This window comes from Pangasianodon hypophthalmus, chromosome 8 (genome assembly GCF_027358585.1).
Source record: "Pangasianodon hypophthalmus isolate fPanHyp1 chromosome 8, fPanHyp1.pri, whole genome shotgun sequence".
In the NCBI taxonomy this organism is placed as follows: domain Eukaryota; kingdom Metazoa; phylum Chordata; class Actinopteri; order Siluriformes; family Pangasiidae; genus Pangasianodon; species Pangasianodon hypophthalmus.
Window position 1 is genome coordinate 6347367 of NC_069717.1, and position 24650 is coordinate 6372016.

Sequence of the window (24650 nt, forward strand, 5' to 3'; positions counted from 1 at the left end):
CTTCAATTTAAAGTAAGTCTCTACACCAAATCATTCCTACATTATAGTTGTATGCACTAGTTTGAGCACCCCTGGCCAAAATACATATTTTGATTTTTGAAGTTAAAAGTTGTAAACAACCTCTGCAGAAAACTATTTATACAATAAAGTAACATGTTTTTCTGCAAATAGTAATGCACTTTATATTTGATGAACATGTACAGTTGCAAGGCAGTCTTGGCAAATGAACCTGACTTTAGTTGACACCTATGGCATTTCCCTTCTGTAGTGGACACAGTGCATAACACTCAAGCACCAAGTCCCATGCTATATTATATTACTATATTATATTAGATTAAGTTTTCGCTACACAGACAAGGGCTGTTTTACTTTTTTGAGATGCAAATCTGCACCGTTTTTTTTTTTTTTTTCATGGTATGCACCTTGAATATTGAACAAGGCACTTGAGCGAGTGCTTTTAATATGGCTGCATTCAGTAAATCAGTATGAGCGAGCCAGAGAGATGAGTCAAATCATCCCAGCATGCATGAGCATGAATTATTCAAAAGTGATTTACTAAACACATAAACAAATCCCCAGTTGTAGCTGATCCCTCAGGGCAGTGGTCAAGTTGCCACTATTTTGTTTAAAAAAAAAAACACACAAATCCTGCTTTGATTTGGATTTTTTGTGTTTGGTTTTTTGTTTTTTGCTAAAGCTCAAAGATTTCTTCAACCCTGGCTGAAGATGTACTACAGATGTGCAGAATTAGTCTAAAACTATGGCCTATGTTTATGCATTAACTTTCTTCTTGGCAAAGTGATTTTCAGAAAACAGAATAAAAGGATATTTAAGAGACTGTGCTGCAGTGAGAACAGAGGATGTCAGCTGATGTTTCCAGAGTCAAGGATAAATACAGGAAAAGACCTTAAATAACTTGGTTAGGCTCCACATATGTGTGCAAAACAATCACTTAAACATTCCTCACATTTCCCCAGCCAACATTTAAGGGTAGGTTTCATGGTGCCAGGAGTCACAGTTCTAAATACCTGCTGTGGATGGTCCAAAATGGATACCCAAAGTTTTGAGTTTCCCAAAAAGAGTTCATACCCAAGTCTATTTCCTCAGTGGACAATCTCACCTGGATACTACAGACTTTCAGCACACACTTAGTACTGTTTTGCTTTACAGTATACAGGTGTAGAGGAGCAATAATTTATAATCCCGCTCTCTGGTGTCACCCAGAACAGGATGGGTTCCCCTTTGAGTCTGGCTCCTCTCTAGGTTTCTTCCTCATGTTGTCTCAGGGAGTTTTTTTCTTACCATAGTGGCCTCTGGCCTGCTCATTAGGGATCTAAATCTGCATCCGGATTTCAGCAAAGTCGATTCGTCTACTATACAAACAAAATTACATTTAATTAAATGAATGAAATAATTAATTGAATTAATTCACTCTTATAGTATCCCCACCTGTGGTTGTGTTCACACTTATGAATTCTGCAATTAAATGAACAGTCATCATACTGCAGAGGCTTACATAAACCTTTTTACATTTAAATAACAGTAGTTAACCTAATTGGTGGTTAGAAGGAACAGATCAGACTTTGCATATTTGAACACAGGAACATGAATATGCCTGACAGAGAGCATGGGAACGATAAAATCAAATATGACCCTTACTCACATTATCAAAATTACTGAGCTTGTGCTTGCATACTTATCTTTTTAAAAAGTAAAATTATTTCTCACACATTTTAAAAAGCACGTATGTATACACACTGTATGGCCTGAAGTTTGTGGACACTTGAAAAACGCCCCCCCCACCACCAGTCAGCATTTCAGTTCATCCCAAAGATGTTCAGTAGGGTTGAGGTCAGGGCTCTGTGCAGGACACTCGAGATCTTCAACTCCAATCTTGGCAAACCATGTCGTCATGGAGTTTGCTTTGTGCACAGGGGCATTGTCATGCTGGAACATGTTTGGACCTTTTAGTTCCAGTGAAGAAAAAATTGTAATGCTGAAAAAACAAAGACATTCTAACAATTATGTGCTTCAAACTTTGTGGCAACAGTTTGGCGAAGACCCACAAATGAATGTGATGGTCAGATGTCCACAAACCTTTAGCCATATCTTGCATACATTTTTAGTACGCATACTCTTACAGAAATATCACATGAACTATATTAAATAAATAGATTTCATCCAGACTACACATAGCCTTGGCCCTGGAGGCTTCGCCCACAGACCATAGCCCATGTAGCTACCACAAACTTCTACATCTTGCAGATTGAAATCTGATTGGCTAGCCTCACTTTCATCTACATGCACTTATAGAGAATTTTCAACCCTTTTCACTTTTTCAGAGTAAAAAATTGAAAAGATTTTCCACATCACATATTTAAAAATTATTTAATTTGTTTTATTTGATGCAGTCGCAAGAGCAAGATTCCCTTACTTTTTTTGTTTATTAATAAAAGGTAGCCGATTCTCTACTATTCAAAAGCTAAAGGCATGGCCTTTTTTTTTTAGCATGGAGATTTTCACTTAATTATGCATTTGTCTTGCAAATGTGTTTCTATGTCGAACACTTATATGTTTGTTACAGTCTTACTCAGGGGCTTAATTTACCATATCATACATCTTTGCCAGAAAAGAATCAGAAGATACTGTGTTTTTTTTTAATATTATTTTGATGCAGAAACTGACAAACAAAGAGTACTAATTAAAGGTCTGGTTATCCAAATATAGTTAGTTAAATACAGTCTAGATGGGCTGCCAGTACACTGGCATCATCCACGCATTCACACACTCATTCACACTAGGGGCAATTTGGCATAATCAGTCCTTACTGGCATGTTTTTGGGAGATTTGAGGAAACCAGGGAACCTGGAGGAAACTCATATGACCATGGGGAGAACATTTAAAACTGCACAGACAGTAACCCAAACTCAAAGAACAAACATATTGAAAACATCTTTAAATCCCATTTCTTTGATATCATTGTCAAGAGCACCGTATAATAACACACAAATTGAATTGTACTGTTTTATAGAAAAAAAAAAGTTGAGCTTGCTTACTCCCTAAATTCCAATTTAACCCTTGCTCATAGGTTGCATATAACATAAATAAGTCACAGTGATTGAATGGAAATGGATTGTGACAGTCTTGTTAGCACATATTCTAACAGTTCAATTAATTCTTTTACTAAAAGAATGGGGTCTGAGATTTAAAATCAAGTTTAGGGTACCAATTACTGAACCAAACTATTTACCGCCATGAGGTAATTCTTCGCCATGAATCAATTACAGTCTTAATAGATAACTTGGCTACACCTGTCTGTTTTCATTGAATCACCAGCACAACAGTGACTACTCCATCGAAAAGACTCTTGCCATTAGACCAAAAGTGTGCAGTAAAGAGAGAGCTTTAAGTCCTCCTACATCACCACATAGACATGCAAAGCCATTAATGGATGCATACAGTGAAGCGGTGATTTGAAACCCTGACCACACCGCAGATTATCGATCGGTCATGGACAGGAGATATGAAAGGTCTCAGGCTGGATAAACACTGCAAATCCCATCCTGTTGTGGTTGCCTGTCTTGTAAGTCTAGCTTGCAGAGCATAATCACGAGGCTAAGACATATAGGATACAAGCAAGAGGAAGCTAATGGACAAGCTTATGATTTGCTGAATGGTCCGGCAGCACTCAAAGGCAGACCTTGCCATTGAGGACATGTGAGAACTCGCCTCCTACACTCGGCCTTCTCAGAGAGAACATGGCAGGCACAACTAAAAATGACCTTGAAGAGATAGACAAGAGCGAGAAGCAAAAAGAAAAAAGAAAAAAATCCTCTGGCATATTGAACTGAATGAGAGAATGAAAACATTAACTGAGATGTGTTTATCTCACACGCAGGGTGGAAAAGTGAGATATAAAACTGTCATTTTAATTTAAAAAATCATTTTAATTAAATTGCTTTATTTAATTAAACCATTAACCCATATCGCCATCAGTAGCTAAAGATTTTAATGTTTAATGCAAATTAAACATTAGGCCAATTCCTCTTATTATTATTATTATTTTTTAACTAAGAAGGGGAAAGTTTCCACAAATCATGTGGAACAGATGTGAACCACTGTTTCTGAAACACATCATAGACATTAGCATCTTTCTTATAATAGTTTGAAGTAAATAACAAGTGTATATTAATGCACTTGTTCTAATACAATGCTGTTTCTATAGTAACCGCTAATTCAGAGGCACTTGTATGGTAGATGCTCCACATAATCCATGGCTAAAAACGAACAGAAAAAAAAAAAAAAACATTGTTATAGAAAAACACATAAACATTGATATGGTGAAGTCTTCGGCAGGGACATTTTTATTTAACATTTAGGGAGGGAGTCTCCTGTGTCGGTGATTTGTAACAGGCAGTAAGTTTTCCACAGTGGGGAAAGTCTTCAGGAAAGGGGTGTTTTCACTTTCCAGTTTCTGGGTAACACCATAAGCTGTGTTTTGTTGTCTTATTAACTTCAAGAGAAGAAAAAAAGAAATCCTGTGGTTGTGTGAATGATGGTTTATAGCTGCTATAATGTAAGTAACAGAAACTAACTTGTTTTGTGGACATTTAACAACATTATATGTAACTATAAACAGTTAAAATTGTATGATGTGTCATTCAGTAATAAAAGAAAAGAGCAACTCTGCTTCATGTTAGGTTGCATCACACCACGCCGTTGTTGATTATTTTCCTGTAATGGCACACCCTGTCATATTTTACTCCTTACTTACTTAAAAAAATCTCACATGAGAATGAACATAACTGTACCACTGACTGTAACTATTTTGAGAAACTGAAGCTACACTATAGTGCACTGTAGTAAAACTTCCTGTCAGCTGAAGTAATTTTTAATTTAAAATAATATTCGATGTGATGTAATGGGACAAGATGTCATGCAAATGTCTGCCCTTTACCTTGTGCTGAGAATAAGTGAACATTACTCTTTTATAATTGCAATGTAAAAATGTCAAATAAGGTGAAGCGTGGCCTATTTTACACCTCATTCTGCTCACGCAGGAGGCTCCAAGCGCCTCTCTGTCACGCTGAGATACAGCACGTCATTTGGTACCAGGCAGTCATAGTGACTTCAATTTTAATGAGCCCCATCAGTACTCGTTCTGTCCTTAAACTGAAGCAGAACAGATCGAAAAAAGGAAAAAAAAATCCCCCATTCCTCTTTTTCTGTCATCTTTTTTGTCAGCTCCTGTGGCATTTCATATAGTCCTCACCTGGAAGACGTGTCTGCATTGCTTGCCAGTTCTTCAGCAAAATGAAGTCTGCTTTGCTGTATTGTTCTGCGTGACTGCCAAACAGAACCTACCAATTAATTTGTACGACAATGCGGCATGTCCGGAATGTCTACGAAAGCGGCTTTGCTTAATGATCTATATCTGGCCGATGTAAACACTTACTTACTAATGAGCTGACCTTTGGCTGCTATGTGCTAGCTGACCACGAGGAATAATTACCACACACTTCCATAGAAAAATACCAGAGACATTAAATGGAAATAGAAATTTCTGAAGGTTTATTCCATGTCATTCAGAACATTAAAACACATTTACTTTAATAGATTCAAATGAGGAATGAAAAGAACCTAGGTTTACTACAGACCAGACCCGAAAAGGTAAGATAGGATACGAGACGTGACTACGTCAAATGACTAGAGTGATAATCTAATTTTCTGCATTCCTCCTACTTAACCGGTATCCCTCATATATTTAATTACTTTTCTATTTTACTTCTTCAAACTCTTCTCATCTTTAGCAGTCAAATGCCCTGTGAGGAACTAACATGGGGTGGCCTGTGAAAATTTATTCTCTCATTTAGAGACGCACAGAGAAACTGTCCAGGTAATTAAATTTCCTTTGTAAAAGTTGGAATCTGTTCCATTGATGAAACTCTGGCATCTGTAATAAATGATTTTGACTACTAGACGTACAGTATTAGTGATATGAAAAATAAAAATCACAAAAATGTGAAAAATCCACCTTAAATGACTTGCATATTAATTTTTAACATAATATTCAGTGGACTCCAAGATTTAATTAAGAAAATTTAATTTTTTTAAATTTATTTAACTGACATGTTGGTCTATTTTCACTTTTGGTGAATGGTTTCCTACATTATCCACAATGTTGTTTGACTACCTGCTCATAGTAGCACCAGTGAAATTGATCTCTTGCTTCATTTCTACCTAAAGATAATGATGCAGCAGAGCTTTATTTCTTTTAGTCTGTCCAGCTCTCTCACATTGTCATGTGTACACTCTGCTCAAACAGATCAGCTTCCAAAGCATCAATTTTCATTCTAATCCCACCATCAATGCCATTTCATAGATCTCTAACTAGCAGAGCTGAGTCTTTGCTGTAACTCAGTGCAACCGCGTCACTGCATTCTGGAACTTTGAGTCCAATGTGTGCTGTCTCCCTCACTTCTACACTGGAAATCTCGTCAAAATGACATTGAATGATGATGGAAATAGTGAGTAAGAAAAGAAGCTCTTGCTCCTGCGAAACCTGACTGCTATCCCTTATGTTTGAGATTAAAATTGAATTTTTTTTTCTCTTATTAAGTGCCACTGTAACTGTTAGAAATGTTCCTGTGTGACATCAGAGCCATAGACAACCGCCAACTTCTCATAGGAATAATGAAAATACAGTACTAACCAACAAATCAGCCCCAGAATCACGAAATACATCACAGATATTTAAATCAAAACATATATGATTTCAGCAGGGACCTTTCTTTTTAAGACTGAAACTTCATTTTAATAGTAAAACTACAGAATCTTGACCTAAAATGCATTACTTTGGATGGGCCACTAACATTTTTTTCCCAGTGTATATTCACATTTGATTGAAATAATTTCTTCTCTGCCTTTCAGTGTAGGACTGGACAATATGACAATTGTTGACATTGTTCTGAGACATTACAGATGTCATAGTATCTTTTTATAACTTTTTTAATAAATACTATACTCTGGGAGCAGCTGATTTTAAGTTAAATATTTAACTCATTAAACATGTAATGTCATTTTATATGATTTCATTAAATGTAAGTAGAGAGTTAAAAAATATTTTCAGTGTTAAATGATTTTTTTTGTAAATATTAAATAAAAGTATCATTGAATTCAGTTTTTCACAGTTGTGCTGTTTTGCAGGCAGTTTGGTAGTATATATACTGTATATCATTATGAATCTCATTTATTGTAGAAACATCTTCATGTATTGCAATATGATATTTTTGTCAAACCGCCCACTCATATTTCAGTGTTTGTAGAAACATTACAAATTGCAGGGGTTCTTGTAAACAAAATCATATTTTTTATAAAATGAAATGTGTCATTAGTGTGGAAACACTAGGTTTAGTAAAATGCAAACAGCTCACGTCTCAGATAAAAATCAATTTATAGAGCAAAACAAAATCAACCAAGTAGGCGAAGATTGTAACACTATGCATCTTGCACTGTGACATAATTAATTCAGTAAAAAAAATTAAGAATGGGTTTATTTGGATCAAGAATGTTTGCATATGAATTCAGCGTTATGAACACTGAAAAACTGATAACATGAATAAATGATAAATGATTGATCCTCCAGTTATTTAGCATTTAAATGACTGGAGGCTAAATGACTGTGCAATGTTATATTAATAGTGACTTATAAATGAATGTAAAATTGTTTTCATTATAAGAAATATCTGAGAGATGTAATCGAACATGATGAATAGCTTATTTGGGAATGTATAATGGATAGAAATGAACAGGTACAAATACAACTATGAATAAGCAGCACACTATTATAATTTTTATTTGTTTAGAAGCTTGGGTTATTTGATTGAGACTAGATGTGTGCATCGGGGCTGACACAACAAAAAAGGTTTTTACTTTCATGCAGTCTCAAGTGAGCAGTCAAATATGAAGCTTGCAGGACAAAGAAAGACCCTGTTCATTAACACGCTTCATAACTGTCTGGTCACTGCCATTGTGGTTTAAATTAGGCTAATATCATGTTTGCATTTTGGGAAATAGAACCAAGTATATTTGTTAGAAAACATCACAAGCAGGTCCAAACAAAAATAATAACTGCGTGAGCGGAATTGGAAAAAAAATACTGTCTCTAGTTAAGACTGATTACGAACTGGAGTGATGTAGCTGAGGTTGAGGAACTGTCAGAGCCAGAATTCACACAGAATGCTGATAGTGCTGGTATTTCTGCCTCTGTTTTATCCTTTGGTTTTTCCACTGTTTCTGGCAACATAGTGATTCATATTTAATTTGAAAATAAATAAATAAATAAATAATCCAGTTGAGGCCACTCCCACTTCTGCTTTAAATCCAAATACAGATATTTGGAGCACTGAACAGATACAGTTACAGATAATGCCATACCCTATATCTGTAATTTTTCAATTGTGCTTGTGTTTGAACAGAATTACAACATTGTACTGAAATACTGAATTCTACAATATATGGCCAATAGTTTGTGGACACCTGACCATCACACCCATATGTGCTAGTTGAACATCCCATTCCAGATTTAGTCCCCCTTTGCTTTTATAAAAACCTCTGAACTTAGATTGCAAAGCGTGACTGTGGGGATTAGTCCATTTACCCACAAGACCATTAGTGACATCAGGCACTGATGCTGCACAAGAAGGTCTGGGGTGCAGTCAGCATTCCAGTTCATCCCGAAGGTGTTCAGTGGCACTGAGGTCAGGGCTCTGTGTAGGACACTTCAGTTCTTCCACTCCAACCTTGTCAAATCATGTCTTCATGGAGCTCGCTTTGTGCACAGGGCATTGTCATGCTGGAACATGTTTGAGCCTCTTAGTTCATGCAAAGACATTCTATACAAGTGATTCCAACTTTGTGGCAATAGTTTGGGGAAGAACCACATATAGGTGAGATGGTCCGGTGTCCACAAACTTCTGGCCATAGAGTGTATATAGAAGGCTTGAGCTCTAGATTTACAATCCCAGAACAAAATTAATTGCTTTTCAGTGACCTGGCAAATGGAAGGTAATATATATAAAAGATGTAGATGTAATTAAGACATTCCTTTACTAAACTGCACATGATCATCAGCAAGGACTAATCGCTGTAATCTACTCCAGAGTACTCCATGTATATGGAGTGCACTTCCAATCAGAAGCGAGCTTGTTATTATAATAAGGTTTCCATTAATGCAATAATTCCTCCCACTCCTTGTCCCTCTGGCTCATTGTGATTAATTACTGAACAACATGATATGACAAGCTCTTTACGAACAGGGATTCGGTATCTCTGCTCCATTTATAATAGCCTCTCGGTAATTGTGCATTTTGCTGCATGGTGCCATTGAAGTGCTAGAAGAGTAGTTTTTTTTCTCTGCTTTCCTGCAGGCTCAAGTGGCTGAAATACTCAGCTTTCAGGACTTAACAAAGCTTGATGCCAGAATAAAACGATAAAAACCATCTTCTGTACATAAAACAGCTTAAATCTTTCCGAGAACAGGGGTAATCATTTGCTTTTTAAAACAAAAGTCCAGACAAATCCTTACTAAATTACACAGGAAGCCTTTTTTTTTTTTTACATTTCATCAACAATAACCTTAAGACATAACTGACTTCATGGTTTCATAATATTCAGAAGAGAAGTAACCAGCTAGAGTGCGTTTCATCACTAACACTACACTATGACTGGAATGGTGGACGATGGAAAAAGGGTTTGGAAACAGAACCACACAAAACAGGAGGAGAATACATCATCATACAGTCCTCGCTCATTTCTGTAGCTAGTGTCTCTAACACCTACATGCTGAAGATCCTCTTGTGCTTCACTCATTCGTTTTGCTCACATGTAGGCCTGATTTTCATCTCCGTGAATTTTAGGGAGTACTGCAAACCAGTCCAGGAGTACCACTCGATGCCGTCGGCGTAGGACGAGTGCTGGCCACGCAGGTACTGTCCATTCAGGTTGGACATGTGGCAGTTCCGGTACCACCAGGCTCCGTGGTAGAAGGAGGCACAGTTGTTCTCCGAGTGATCGTTGTCCTTGTCCTTTGTAGTGAACTTCATGCTGTTGTGTTTGAGCAATGAGTCACCTAAAGCAACAGAGACAGGCAGGATTACTCCATGAAACAGTGACTCAGAGTCAATTTCAGAATTATTGGCACCTTTCAAGAGAATTACAATAATAGAGCAATTCCAGTTGAGGTCATAAGTTTACATACGCCTTGCAGAATCTGCAAAATGTTAATAATTTAAAAGAAAATAAGAGGGATCATAAAAATTGCATTTTGTTTGAGTTCAAAAGTTTACATACGTACATGATTCTTAATACTGTGTGTTGTTACCTGGATGATCAACGACCATTTATGTTTTGTCATAGTTGCTCATGATCCTCTTGTTTGTCCTGAGCAGTAAAACTGACCACTGTTCTTCAGAAACATACTCCAGGTCCTGCACATTCTTTGCTTTTCCAACATCTTCTGCATCTTTGACCCCTTTCCAACAGCGGCTATATGATTTTGAGATCCATCTTTTCACACTGAGGACAACTGAGGGACTCATACAAAACTATTACAAAGGGTGCAAACATTCACTGAGGCTCAAAAAGGCAACACACTACATTAAGAGCCAGGGGGATGTAAACTTTTGGACAGGATGGTTGGTATAATTGTTATTATCATCATCTAGGTAACAACACACAGTATTAAGAATCAAGCGTATGTAAACTTTTGAACTGGTACATTTGGATAAATTCAGTATTATTTTGTCTTGTGGACTATGTAAACATCTGTTATGTGAAATAGCTTATTCAGGGCAGTACTAAATAAAAAACAAAATGCAATTTTTATGATCCCTCTTATTTTTTTAGATTATTAACATTTTGCAGATTCTGCAAGGGATATATAAACTGTATATAGCCCCATACTAGTATCCCACTGTGTACTGCCTTACAGTCTAGTACTGTAGTGTGTATTGACTTGCAATGTTTATCACAGTCTTGTTTGTCCTGTCCTGAACTATTCTTTATAATGTTGTGTTGTGTTTACAATGTATATCTCACCAGAGAGAGCAGTGAGATAGCATTTCGTTATGCTGCACTGTTTTAACAACAATAAATCTGAATTGATTTTAATGACCACCTTGGCAACAGTTTCTTTCCTGAGGCAGTCAGAGAACTCAACACACTGCTGCCTCCCAGCACCCACCTGGTCTAATCAAATCCTCCCCAACACCCACCCCAGTACCACCTTCCCAACACCCACCTCAGTATCACTTCACACCTGCACTTTAATATGCCACAGTGGGATACTTTTTTGCAACTGGTGTCTTTTTCTACCCAGCTGCATGATAGTGTACAACAGGCGTATTCAAACTTTTCCCCACTTTTCCCTCGCTTCTCAGTTTTTTGAGAACTTGCACCATGAACACTGGACTAAACATTATGAATATGAGATGGACTTTGGGCTTCCAAAGAGTGTCAATGAATATCAGAGAGTTCAAAACGCTTAAATCATTCCAGATTCATATGTCAATTGGCTCTTCTGCCGTTTTTATTATGAAAAAAAAAAAAGACAATGGATCTTTTGGCTTATTCATACTCTGATGTTAAAATGCAAAGCTCTTACGCTGAATTCATAAACATTGGCAGGTCTGAAAGTTATTATTATTATTATTATTTTGCATTTTCCATCTCACCCCTTACTCGCAGCCCACAGTTTGATTACCACTGGCGTAGAGCCTACAAAGACAATTGTTTGCTCTGGTTCTTCCATCCAGTTCTGCTGTCCTGTCTAAATAGTGTGCATTGTCCTGTGTATTTAGTGCCTTTTTTATTGTCCAGTGTATTTATTGTTCACTTTGTCACATGTCTCACATTGTCGTGAATTTGCACCTTATGTAGTTCTGTGTACCATTCTACTCTATGTTGTTATGGATTGTACCATGGCCCTGATATAAAGACATTTCATTCCAATGTATATGAGTTATGAGAAATGACAATAAAACCCTCTTGACTTGACGTAAAGATTATCTAAAATTAGTTTTCTTCACTTAAACTGAATTAAGATATTATGCTTTCCTTAAGAAAAACATTTTTAGTAATAGTATGTTTCCTAAAAAAAAAAAAACACTGAAGGATACACACTAAAAGCAATAATTTCTTTTTTTTTTTTTTTATTGCTATCCAGGAACTTTCATTACCCATGTTCAGTTTCCTTGATGCATTTATCATCTTAATCATGTACAGTGTCATGAAAAAGTATTTGCCCCTACCTGATTTCTTCTATTTTTGCACATTTGTCACACTTAATTGTGTCAGATCTTACAAATTAAATTTAATAAAAGACAAAGACAGCCAAGATTTTAAATGATCATTTATTTATGGAAGGAAAAAATGTTATCCACCAACTGGCCCTTTGTGACTGGCCCCTTAGTTACTCAATCAATCAATTAACCAAATATAATTGATAATTAGGTTAAATTTTACTAACACACCTGGGCTTGATTAATGTCAGCCCTGTTGAATCTAAACATCACTTAAATAAACCTTTCCAGCAATGTGAAGTAGGCTGAAAGGTCTTAACAAGCAGCCCACTATGCTGCATTCAAAAGAGATTCTGGTAGAATTTATAAAGAAAGTTATTGGTATATTGGTCTGGAAAGGGTTTCCATTTCCATTTCTAAGGCTCTGGGACTCCATCAAAGGAAAAAATGGACAAAACTTGGATCCTTCCAGAAGTAGATGGCCTACAAAAATTCCAAAAGTGCACTGACAACTCATCCAGGAAGTCACCAAAAACCCAAACCAACAACTAAGAAACTGCAAGCCTCGCTCACCTCAGATCATGTTCAGCTTCACGTCATGTCAGATTCTACTATCAGCAAGAGGCTGGGCAAAAATAGTATTCATAGGAGAGTTGGAAGGTGAAAACCACTGCTAACCAAGAGGAACACAAAGGCTCCTCTCTCAAAACAAGGCTCATCAAACCATGAATTCTGCTCTCTACCAGAAAATGTCCTGTCATCAGTCCGTGATCTGAAGCTCAAGTGCAACTGGGTTATGCTGCAAGACAACGATCTGAAGCAGAAGAGCATCTCTACCTCTGAATAGCTCACAGGAAACAAAATTGAGGTTTTGGCGTGGCCTAGTCAATGTACTGAATTGAACCGCATTGACATGCTCTGGCAGGACCTTAAATGGGTAGTTCATCCTTTAATGTGGCTGAATTAAAGTAATTCCTCAGAGAAGAGTGGGCCAGAATTCTTCCATAGTGATGGGAAAGACTGAGCTCCAGTCATCAAACGTGTGGTAGTTATTGCTGCTAAAGTTGGCAAAACAAGTTATTAGGTTTAGGGGTAATTACTGGTGTTGCATAACCTCCTTCCTTCAATAAATTAAATTATCATTTAAAATGGTGTTTCCTCATGTTTTCCTTGTCTTATATTACATAGATGGCCTTTGAGGCAAAGAAGAACCCAAAGTTTCAGAACTGTAGTACTGTTATCAGCTGTGAGACACCACCTCCATAATAACATGCTGGAAGCTTTTCCTAAGAGCAAGGATGCCAGTAATTTTGGACTTGACTGTAGTGTTGTCCAAGGGGAAAAAAAAGGTAGAAATAATGTGGGAAGCATAGAAAAATCACTGAATCGCTATGTCTCATTACTTCCCATCATGCAGTTCAATTACTTTGAATAACTGAGACTGATTAAACAGTAAAAACTACACTGAGTGTAATTTATCACACCAGACACCTTATTCTCATTGGGCCGTACATTTTTGCTGTACATAACCCACTAAAATATTATTAATTAGCTCATAAGTTTAACAAATGCAGGTATAAATGAATCTAAGTCACAAGCTTTGGCTGTAGGCTTTAGTAATTCCTACCTAGGAATGTTACAATAGAGTAGAACAGGAGTTCAAAAGATGAATCAACACAACGATGCAGGACAGGAGAGGAAAAAAAAAAGAGCAACGAAGCGAGCTGCTCGCCTAATGTGCCCTTTTTAAGCAACGTGATGGACTGCAAGTCTCAAGAATGTAATGTGGCTGTGAGTGTTCAGCCTCATCTATTCTAAACTAATCGCAGCTCTCAGACTGTGCTGATAAAATCAGGCTTTACTGCAGCACTGTGGCTCATGCTGGCTCTTTTACTGCAGCAAAGGAGATCGTAGCGATATAGTTATGTCATATCATAAAGAAGAGTTACATGCCATAAATCCCTCTCATGTGCCTCAAGAACTCATCAGTGTGTTTAGTGAGGTGATGAATGACCAGAATGATGGCACCAGTGAGTGAAAAACAAGTGAAAGTTAGAGTGTTGAAGGGTTTCCATTGACATCTGACGTCTATTCAATGTTTGAAATATGTCCTATAATTAACCTAAGTTCACAGATAGATGGTGCTCATTTTCAGGTTTAACTCCTCAAAACTCAGAACCAAGACTAATGTAAGATCATATCTTTTGTGAACCTGCTATTAATCAAAGCAGTTAATCTTAAACCCTTGTCAGATTGGATTAGATTCACATAGGGAAGTGGGGTAACGTAATTATTACCAGAGTATCTTTGAGATTTTTGTCCCATCCATATTTGTCAAGTGAGTCATTTTTACAGACTATCCACACACTCATCTGGAAATATTATGCCTTACTTCTATAAAATGACCAGTAGAAATAACCACAGGCAAAATATATCCCATTTGAATTCACATTTTAGTAAAAAATTTCATTATATCCTGTGGGGAAAAGAGGTTTTTCTTCTTTTCTATGGCTCCCATTGAAATCAAGTTTAAAACACAGAACAATAAAATATAGACTGGGTTCACACTACAAAAACTGATATCTCACCAAGTGAAAATATCTTGAATATAGCTAAATTTGTCCATCTTATACAACAAACCAAAGATAAAATATTAAACCTATTTCGAGACATTTTTACTCATTTTGAGTTTTTCATTTTGCTTCTTTCTAGCAATAAACGCTTAAAATGAGCAAAATTATATGCCAATAGATCAAGACTATTTCAAGCGTGAAATTAGTAAAAAAAAAATTTTTAAGTCTAGAAATAGGTTTAATAATCTTATATTTGGTTTATCATAATCTTATAATAGGAAATACTAAATCAATTATGACTATATTCAAGATATTTTCACTTGATGTCATTTTTTGCAGTGTAAAAGGTACTTATCAGTGAAGCAACGCTTCTGGGGTGTTTTAGTTGAGTTATAGAGTTCCTAGCACAGATATAGTCTACATATGTAATGGTCAAGTGACCTTCTAATGATCAAGCGTAACATGCACAGCCACAAGCTCTACAATCAGTGGTTATAATAAAGGACAAAACATTCAGTTTGTATTAAAACAAGGTGTATGTACAACTTTTTTGTGTGACGAGCATATGTACATTTTGACGACACTCCTGCTTCTAGGATTTATATCAAGATTGCTTATTCTGTGTGAATCACAATAATGCATGATCATTACAGATGTCCTGCAGCAACATTATGTATGTCCAGAAATCTTATCCAGTCCAAACAGTATACAAGCTGTTTTTGAAAGCAAGTGTTGGCTAGAACTAAAACCAGGAATTACCCTGCTCCATGTTTGGGAGAATGAAGTGGTTACAATTTGGGTGGAATTCTCCGCAAAACACTGTTATGACTACGGGTGGATATTCACACGCAGCAGTGCATTTCAAAGCATAACAAATCTTTGAAATGTGTATAATTTCATACTAGAATATTCTACTCATACACTCAATCATCTTTTCTGACACATTTGTTGGTGATGCACCATGTTACCGTAAAGGACTTTGTGCTGATACTTAGAACAGGCTTCAAAGCTGAAGCACCTGAATGGATGAATAAAATTCAAATACCCATTACACATACACATTCATAAAAAGGCTCGCGATGAATACATTAGAGGAGGATTATGCATGCTTTTACTACAGAAGTGTCGGCATTGCTAACAAGAAAATCATGGCAGGCGGGCAGAAAAATGTGAATTTCACCACAAAAACCCTAGCGCATGTCACACTGCAAAAACTGACATCTTACCAAGTGAAAATATCTTAAATATAGTCAAATTTATCTATTATAAGATTACAGTAAACCAAATATAAGATTATTAAAGCTATTTAAAGACATTTTTGCTCATTTTAAGCTTTACATTTTATTGTTTTACTGGCAGATATTTTTGCTTCTTTCTAGAAATAAATGTTTAAAATGAGCAAAATTATCTGCCAATAGAACAAGGCTATTTCAAGCTTAAACTAGTAAAAACAAAAAAAAAGCTAGAAGTAGGTTTAATAATCTTTTATTTGGTTTATGATAATCTTATAATAGGAAATACTAGATAAATTTGACTATATTCAAGATATTTTCACTTGCTAAGATGTCATTTTTTCCATGTTAACAGCACAAACAGTAAACAGCACTTTCAGTCCTGTGCTTTTACTGATTATAGCCCACAATCCTGCTCTCTTGGTGTCTGTTTGTTCAAAAGACTGAAGCTTGTGAATTCAAAGAACAAAGTTCACCTAGATAAAGTTGGCAGGAAGTAGACATAGCTGCTATTAAAAGGAAATGCATAAATTTTACAGCCTGTGTCCTTTCTCCTCCTGGAATGATCTTTTCTGCCAAACAAATTTTATTCACATTCAAACTGTTACTAGGACAAACATTGTTCAAAGGCTTTAAAACCATCACATGGGCTCTGTAACACCTGTGTGAATTCAAAAGTGTTTAAGGTTTAGTCAAGTGAAGTACTCAAATGGTTGTTATTAATGGTAGATGCTAGTGTTTGATCCAAGTATGTCTTCATTAGAGGTCCTTTGACTAAACTTCTGCCACTTCGTATTGTATTAGATATCAGTTAATACCTGATTACCCACCACATAATCACACATGCACTAGTGTTTCCTTCTAAACACTAAGCCAAGGAGGATTATGGGAAACTAACTCCACTAAACATTAAGCTGCCTTCTACTCGCCCCAAAACTTAAACCTCCTGTCCAAACTTTGCTTTCTCATTTTGGTGATGTCTGGACTCTGTGGAGCGGACTTCCATTTGTTGGACACACTATTATTTAGGTTGTCGAGGATACAGAACTTTTTCACCCCAAACGTAACCTCAATCTGCCTTTCAGAAAAATTGCATTTCATGGGTTTCTGTGTTTTTTTTTTTTCCCGAGCCTATGAACCTGTTTCACTCGCACAACGTAGCGGGTAATGGTGTAGACACCCTCCAGACTTAAGGCCACCGCACACCAAATCGGATGCATTTTATTCATTTGAAAGGTACCAAAAAACACATACTATTTGATGCGCAATGGTGTCTGCAAAAAATTCATCTTTTTCACAGAAGAAGTGTAATAATTTTACCTTACGGATTTTTGAAGATGGCAAGCAGTAGTTCAGAAAATGAGTTTGCAGTTGTTTTAATCTTAGAAAGTCAGAGAAAGAAAAAAAACTGTAATTGGATTCACCAAGTTTTGAAGCACCAAAAATACTGCCAATTCTATTAGCTCATTCAAAAGCTTGAACTCCATAATAGACGAGATAAGAGGCCAACAAATTTGGATTGGAAAGCTCCTCAAGTTTCTGATACAAACACAATAATCCTATCAGCAGCCATGTTAATTAAGCTATGTTATTATAACCTGTTTTTGTTTTTTTGGTTGATTATCCTGGTTTTCATGCATTTGACAAAACTCAGAAATTTGAAACTTGGAACTGCACCATTGCAGAATGACATTTTCAGACTCGGCGTGTACATTGCCACAGAGTAGCATATGCTTGTTTAAAAAATTTCGTTGCAAGAATGTTTTGTCTGTCAATTACACAGGCTGTGTGCAATGGCCTTTACATACTTCAAATTTAATGTATGATCAAATCTATTCATTCTTATTAAGAATATTAATATAAAACTATATATAAGGAATAAAACACAATAGAGTGTGCTGTTATAGGAAAATAATCAACAATGGATGGAAGTTATGCTGTGTTTTATTCCTCTTTTAACAGTTAGTTCTGGTTCACTAATTTGATTGGTCGAGCAGCGTTCCAAGAGTGCTGATATTTCCGCTGGGATGTTCCCCTGTGTGTATCTCTCTGCTCGTCTGTGTTCGCCACATGAAATTCTACTTCCTAGTTCGAAACAGTCACTACAGTAGTGTTAGCAACATCATCAGTGGACATGGCAAATAATATTTTTCAGAAATATAATTTTTAACCTAAAATATGAAAGCTCGTCAGATGAAGATGAAAAGGAAGAAGGGACACCAATTTTACCAAAAGCACCTTTAACAGAAATGTACAAATCAATGTGAGCTAGCTAGCCAGCTAGCTGAAATGCTGTAAAGTGAGTGTGGCTTCTTCGGGATCTGTTTCTGCTAGTGGAGCAAAAATAAACAGAAAATTTGGCCACACTGTGTCCTAAATGTCACTTTGTTTATAGAACTGTTGTATAAAAGCAATATTGTACTCGTAATCGTGCTGTTATACTGAATATCAGCACAGCTGTGATTAGCTAAGGCATTCAGCCTGTGGGCTCATGCCTACAGCCGAATCACAGCCATGTTGATATTCAGTATAACTCCACTCTTTCTCATTTAATATTGCTTAAATAGAACAGCAATTAGGTAATGATTACAGTTTTCAATACTTCTAAAATAAAAGGTCTTATAGTTTAGAGTCTTATGGTTTATAGTTACATTTATTGTTGAGGAATGTTCACGAAACAAGTTTGTTATGTTACCAAGAAATTGGTAAGCACAAGGACGTCCATCTGGCAGAAAAAGGCTTTAGCTCTGCCAAAGTGCTGACAATGGAGACTCCTTCCAAAAATGCTAAAAATCCTTCATACATTTTTCTGTGTCAAATAACAACACCTTTTTATTCAGTTTATTACTAGGCTTAGATTTCATGGCGTATCTGCCAGTACAGTTCACAAATGTGTGTTTTTTTGGGGTTTTTTTTCTGCTTGGAGCCCTTCCTGAACTGAACTGAAGCTTTGAAGTACTTTAGATCCTGCTGTTAAGCAAAGAAATCCCTCATGCTGTAAGATGGTTATTTTATAATACACACCTAGTTATAATAGAGATAGAATTGATGGTTAATGGAGATATATACAGATAGGGGTGACATAAGAGGCCAACAATATTTTTTGTCTTCAAAAAACAGATAAATATGAGGATTATTAACTGGCTTGTTTGTTGCTCTTTCATTACAACAAGTAAATGACAAATTCCAGCACAAGATTGCTTTGGCAAACGAAAACTATGTTTATAAAAAGAAAAACACAATCAGAGACAATGAGAAGGCTGATAAGACCTAGCTTTTAAATAATAAGAATGGAAATTGCTGCATTATGGATGTTTTGAATCAGAAACCTGAAGGCATCCTGGTTAATTAGAGCAGAGTGTAAGCAGCCTTCTCTCCCTGATTTATGTTAATAGAGTGTTTGTTTATGACTCCCATAATAATGAACTGTCTGCTTTCTTGAAATACCATTTACTTTATGTGTTGTGATGCTTCATTATCACTGCTCTTTTCAGTGCTCTCAAGGTCAGATCAGTGAGTTAGGCTACGGAGACGGAAGCGAGGAACCCAGAACAGGTCGAAGTAGAAACCCAATTAATGTTAGTTAGAGGACTGAGGACAGTACAGGTAGAGCTTGTTTCTACTTAGATTTAAAATTCCATGTCTTATTATTGATAAATCAAATGGAAAATGTCAACTTGATTTGTTTCCAACTTGAAATTGTGACAATTTACGGTAGCAGAGAGAAAATATAGTCAATAGTCAAATTTAGCACATTAGGAGATGCTAGATATGCAAATTGCTGAACAAAAATCTCAGAGAATCTTAAAACAAATTTTTCTGAACTCCATTTTGGCCCAAATGTCAATTTTTGCTTGTCCTGTCCCTCAAATTTTGAAGAAAAGAAAATCAACTTTTTACTGCAGTTATTTCCTTACTATTACAGCATACCAAACAAAGGTCTGCCAATTTTTTTTTCACCAGAGGAAAAAGGCTGGATAGTGTGCAGCTCTTTTGTACAGCATGTGTCCTTACAATAGACAGAATTTTACAATCCATAAAACATTTCAGTATAATGCATCTGTGAAAGGGTTCCTCCTTCCCCATGAATCTAAAAGATTCAGGCTAGGATGCAGAGTCCTCACCACACCTGTTGAATACTAAAGCTCACAGGACAAAGAAAGAACCTACCAGCGGTTCCTGAGTAGTCCGCTATGCTCAACGGGTAGCCGTCCTCATCTGGGTCAACGGAGAACAATCCCACGCCAAAGGATCCATACTGTGCGAAGGAAGTGCTGTTCTCAAAGTCCTCCAGGTCAATCCTCAACTCATAATTAGCCTGAATGGTCAGAGCATGAATCCGCTTCAGACCTGAAAAACAAGAGTGCGGTCATGTCAGATGTCACAAGAGAATGTCAAAGTAAGGGTACTCTTAAAAAACAGTTATGCGGTTCTGGAATCAGCAGGCTTCATTTATAAATCTTTTAGTAAAGTTGTGTTTAAATAAATTCATAGGCTGAACCAAATTAAAAATTCCCATCATATTTACAAAGGAATGCTGATTTTCTTCATACTCACATGTATATGTTGATAAATGTCAATCACTTGTAAATTACCAAGCGTGTTCACAGCACAGCTGATTTACATTTTGACACCCATAAAACTCCATAAAAGACAAGACCTGAAAACAACAAAATAACTAACTAACTAAATGGCAAAAAAGTGCCTCCTAAGCACCATGTGTGTTAAATCTTCCAATAACGCAGCTCCTCCACTGCAGCGAGTCAGCTACCATAGACACACACTAACTCTACATCCATTTGTAGGGTGCCATTTCTTTTGTCCAAATTAAATAGCTAGTCTTGTTTGTCTTATTTATGGATTTCTTTTGGATTGTTTTCTTTCAAGCCATTAATGTGAAATGACTGATTTTCACAAACCGTTTACTAAATTTGTGTGTATAATTAAAACAAATAAGCAATTTAAACTTGACAGCGTAATCTGTCTATAAAATTGAAGCCAATCAATCGAGGTTAACATTAGGGAATCTACTTATATGTAAATTTACACAAACTCAGGAGCTCTTGTAGGAAATGAACTTTTTTTTCCCCAAAAACTAATTGGATTTTAATAAGTAACACGTTTCTTGTGTAAATGCTCCTGCAAACAATTTACGGATAAATTCATTCATATCTAGCTTGATAAATGAGGCAGATTGTCTTTAGACAAGCTTAATTAAGATAGGATGGGTTTACGTCTGGACTCTCTATCACCTAGACCATCATCTTCTACTAGATTAGGGCTTTCCATTGTATATCATTACCCTTGCATGTTAACCAGCCTGTATGGTTTTATACAGAAGTTTTGTCTCAGCTTTAGTTGGCAGCAACTTGTCTTGCTGCAAAGGCTAAGTACATAGATTAATGAAGTTTCATAGTAAAGTTTAGCATTTGGTAGGATCAGCCATATACAGCCCAAATTACCAGATTTTATATGGCAAAGCACCTGAATATATATTTGGAACTGTTAGTCCCTTATAAGAATGTCAAACATGTCAAAAGTACACCTTCTTGAACAAGCATATTTTTTTCCGCAATGGTACGTGTTGTCTGTCAACAAATCGTTCTCATTTGAATCAATTTCAAGAGGTGCGTGTTTGACAAATATCGAACAGTCCTTCTGAATTTTTAGCCCTTAGCTAGTTTAATCCCTTAGCTAGTTTAAGCCCTTTACTAGTTTTAATCGTACTTGGTGTTCCTGAAATTGGTAGTCTGATTTTTTCCCCCTGTACGTTTATAATGTGTTTCATTTTTCATTTTGTTAATCATTTTGTAACTTTTGAAAATGACTATACTTGCATGGTCCTTGTATGTTCCTTGTCTGTTTTCACAACTTTGTTTTTCCTCCTCAGTATGACTGGTGATATTATATAAATGTCATTTATTAGATCTTATCTGGTCTCTTGATTCTTGGAAAACCTACACAAAATGCATATTCATCCTGCTTAGTTGTCATGGTTGCACCTGATCCCTGATCTAGAGAGGAAAAGTAGACCTTGGTGCTGGTGAGACACATACTGTATAAGGGGTGAATAAGAGCATATAAATGAAATAATAATAAATTGCCTATAGATGATGGCACGTTGTTACTTGTTCAGTAGCTAGAATTTAAAAATGTGACCTTACGATCATCAGAACGTTCCAATACGTAGTCCAGAAAAAACAAACCATATTATGTAAAATTGGCTTCGCAAATGCAGCCAGAGATTCCTTTAACTGTAAAATAAATCCAGTGCAGAGTTCTTTTATGAACATAATCCAACTATCTAAATATTTATCTACATATTTATTATGTGTACAACAGTCTTTTGGCTGTTTTCTCAAGCCATAGAGCTTTTTATTCCTGAACTTTCCAGGAACTGGACACATCAGATCTAAGTTGAACATATTTGGTTTTTGAAAATGACCATTTGAACAGGCTTATAAGAACCTGATAGTAAAAAAAACTTTAACAACCGTGGGTTGTGGTTTCCACCACTGTAACAAAATATTATCTCACAGACCCCCTGACTATGTTTTCCCAGAACCTACTGCTGCATACTAGCAGTTTTCAAACTTTCTCACTTTTGTCAAACTGGACCTTGTCATTTCATCATAACGCAGTTGATGACCCATAGAAAGCACCAGATGGCCTTCTTGGTTCTCTTCAGAGCTCTGAGTGACTTATTCAGTCACTCAGAGCTTCTGAGTATTCAGTATTCACGAAGAACGCAAGGCAGCACTCCAAAGAACTCGAGTCAGCTCTCGAGATCAATACCTCTCCAACTGCAGCAAGTTTTTAAACCTAATATTCCTTACTCTGGCTTCACAGATGAGTGCACTCCATCTGCAGGAGTCCAGGATTTGCTAACTGCAGAGCTTCTCACTCCAAAAACAACATATTGCGCACAGGGGATGCTAGAGAAATGCCCGAAAGAGCCCGGTAATTATTAGCATAAAATTGCAGAATTAATAACAAGACTGCCTTTAGGGGAGAAGGGATTTCTGAATCTCTCTCTGAAGTTAATACTTTCACACCGTCTCGCAGCACATTTCTCGCCGGGCGATTCACACCAGAGGAGATGCCAGATCGATTTCAAATTAACTCAAACTCAAAAAGAAACGGCACTGGAAATGGGGTTAATAAAATGAGGTTCCAAATGGGTGAAGACAGCGAGGCAGTGATGAATTTTTTTTATGTCTCTGAGTCCTGTGAGAGCGAGAGAAATCTGAAACTGTGTCAGAATAATAAGATGGCTATATCAAATCTTATCATGAAGAGGATACACGTGGTAGGGCGTGACCTGCAGGCGAGCATATCTATGGGACTCATCAAGCATAAACCCCACCCTAATGGCTTCTGCACTGAGTAAATGGATGGTTTGTTCAAGGTGGATGGCTGCTTCACCCCAGAGATTAACTTCAATGCCAGTCGAAGGCAGAAATGACTGATATATCTGAATCATCAGCTGGTATAATGGCCTGGTTTATAGGGCAGACACAAGTTTCTTTATAAATACTTATATTCTATTACTTTTGAAACTTAGATGTCATTGGAACTGTGAATATGCAAAGCAATAATTACTGTCTGGTCATACGTCACTTACTAATTCAGTTGTACATAACATGGAGAGCAATTATCTCGTGTTTACAATCTTGAGCCATTTACTGCTAAACTGCAAGTGTTGCCATTTCAAATGCTATTTCTGGAAAGTTTTAAAACTTTCCTCACATGTCAAAAACTATTCATGTGCCTCACTGTAGCTAAATCTGAATTATACCACAGCACTTATCTGATTGGTCAGAAGGTATGGATTCTTTTTCTACAACAGCTGTAATTCAAATTCTAATACGTTATTGTTTCTATAGTAACAGCTCATTCAAAGGGTCATACATGGTAGACATAATCTATAATCTACAGCTAAAAAGACAAGAATTAATGTTGATAGGGTGAAGCTTTGTATTAGGAGACATTTATATAGCATTATGGAGTCTCCACTCTCAGCACTTTGTAACAGTCATTAAGTTTACTGCCAAAGTCTTTGGGACAGACACGTTTGTGCTTTCTTGGTAACATGAGAAGCTGTGATTTTTTTTTTAGTCCTATTAACTATTAAGAGAGAGAAAAAAAGAGAGGCTGGTAAAGGAATATATGTTTATAGCTGCTGTAATATAAGTGATAATAGGAGCCAGCTTGTTTTGAGTCTGTTCCACAACATTAACTGTAACTATTAGATAAAAAGCACAATGTTGGTGAGCTGATGTGGTGTAAGAGGAATAAAACACTTCAGGATGTGCTGTTATCAGAAAATAATCAACTTCAGGGTGGTTACAGTAACTCTGCTTCGTGTTGGAACACATCACACCACCCCATCAGTCATTATTTTCCTATAGTAGCGTGGCCTCAAATGCATTATTCCGTACCTATTAAGTACAGATTTAGTCAGAGAAATGAGTGTCAGGATGAACAACTATCTGAAGGCATAACTTAGCCACATGCTTCAAAAATACTAAGCCTTACCAAACATT

The 24650-nt window shown here is 36.5% G+C and overlaps 1 protein-coding gene across 3 annotated transcripts in view; it reads right to left on the reverse strand.

Annotated features, from left to right (window-relative positions):
- Nucleotides 1-8886: 8886 nt before the first annotated feature.
- LOC113535166 (fibrinogen C domain-containing protein 1) overlaps nt 8887-24650 on the reverse strand; it is an 83683-nt gene continuing 67919 nt past the window's right edge. For all 3 annotated transcript variants that reach the window (XM_026928359.3, XM_053235830.1, XM_053235829.1), the window contains 2 exons: nt 20275-20454; nt 8887-10129 (listed from right to left, as the gene is read on the reverse strand). In XM_026928359.3, coding sequence (XP_026784160.1) covers nt 9867-10129; nt 20275-20454 — 443 coding nt within the window. In that variant the 3' untranslated portion in view covers nt 8887-9866. The remainder of the gene's footprint in view (nt 10130-20274; nt 20455-24650) is intronic.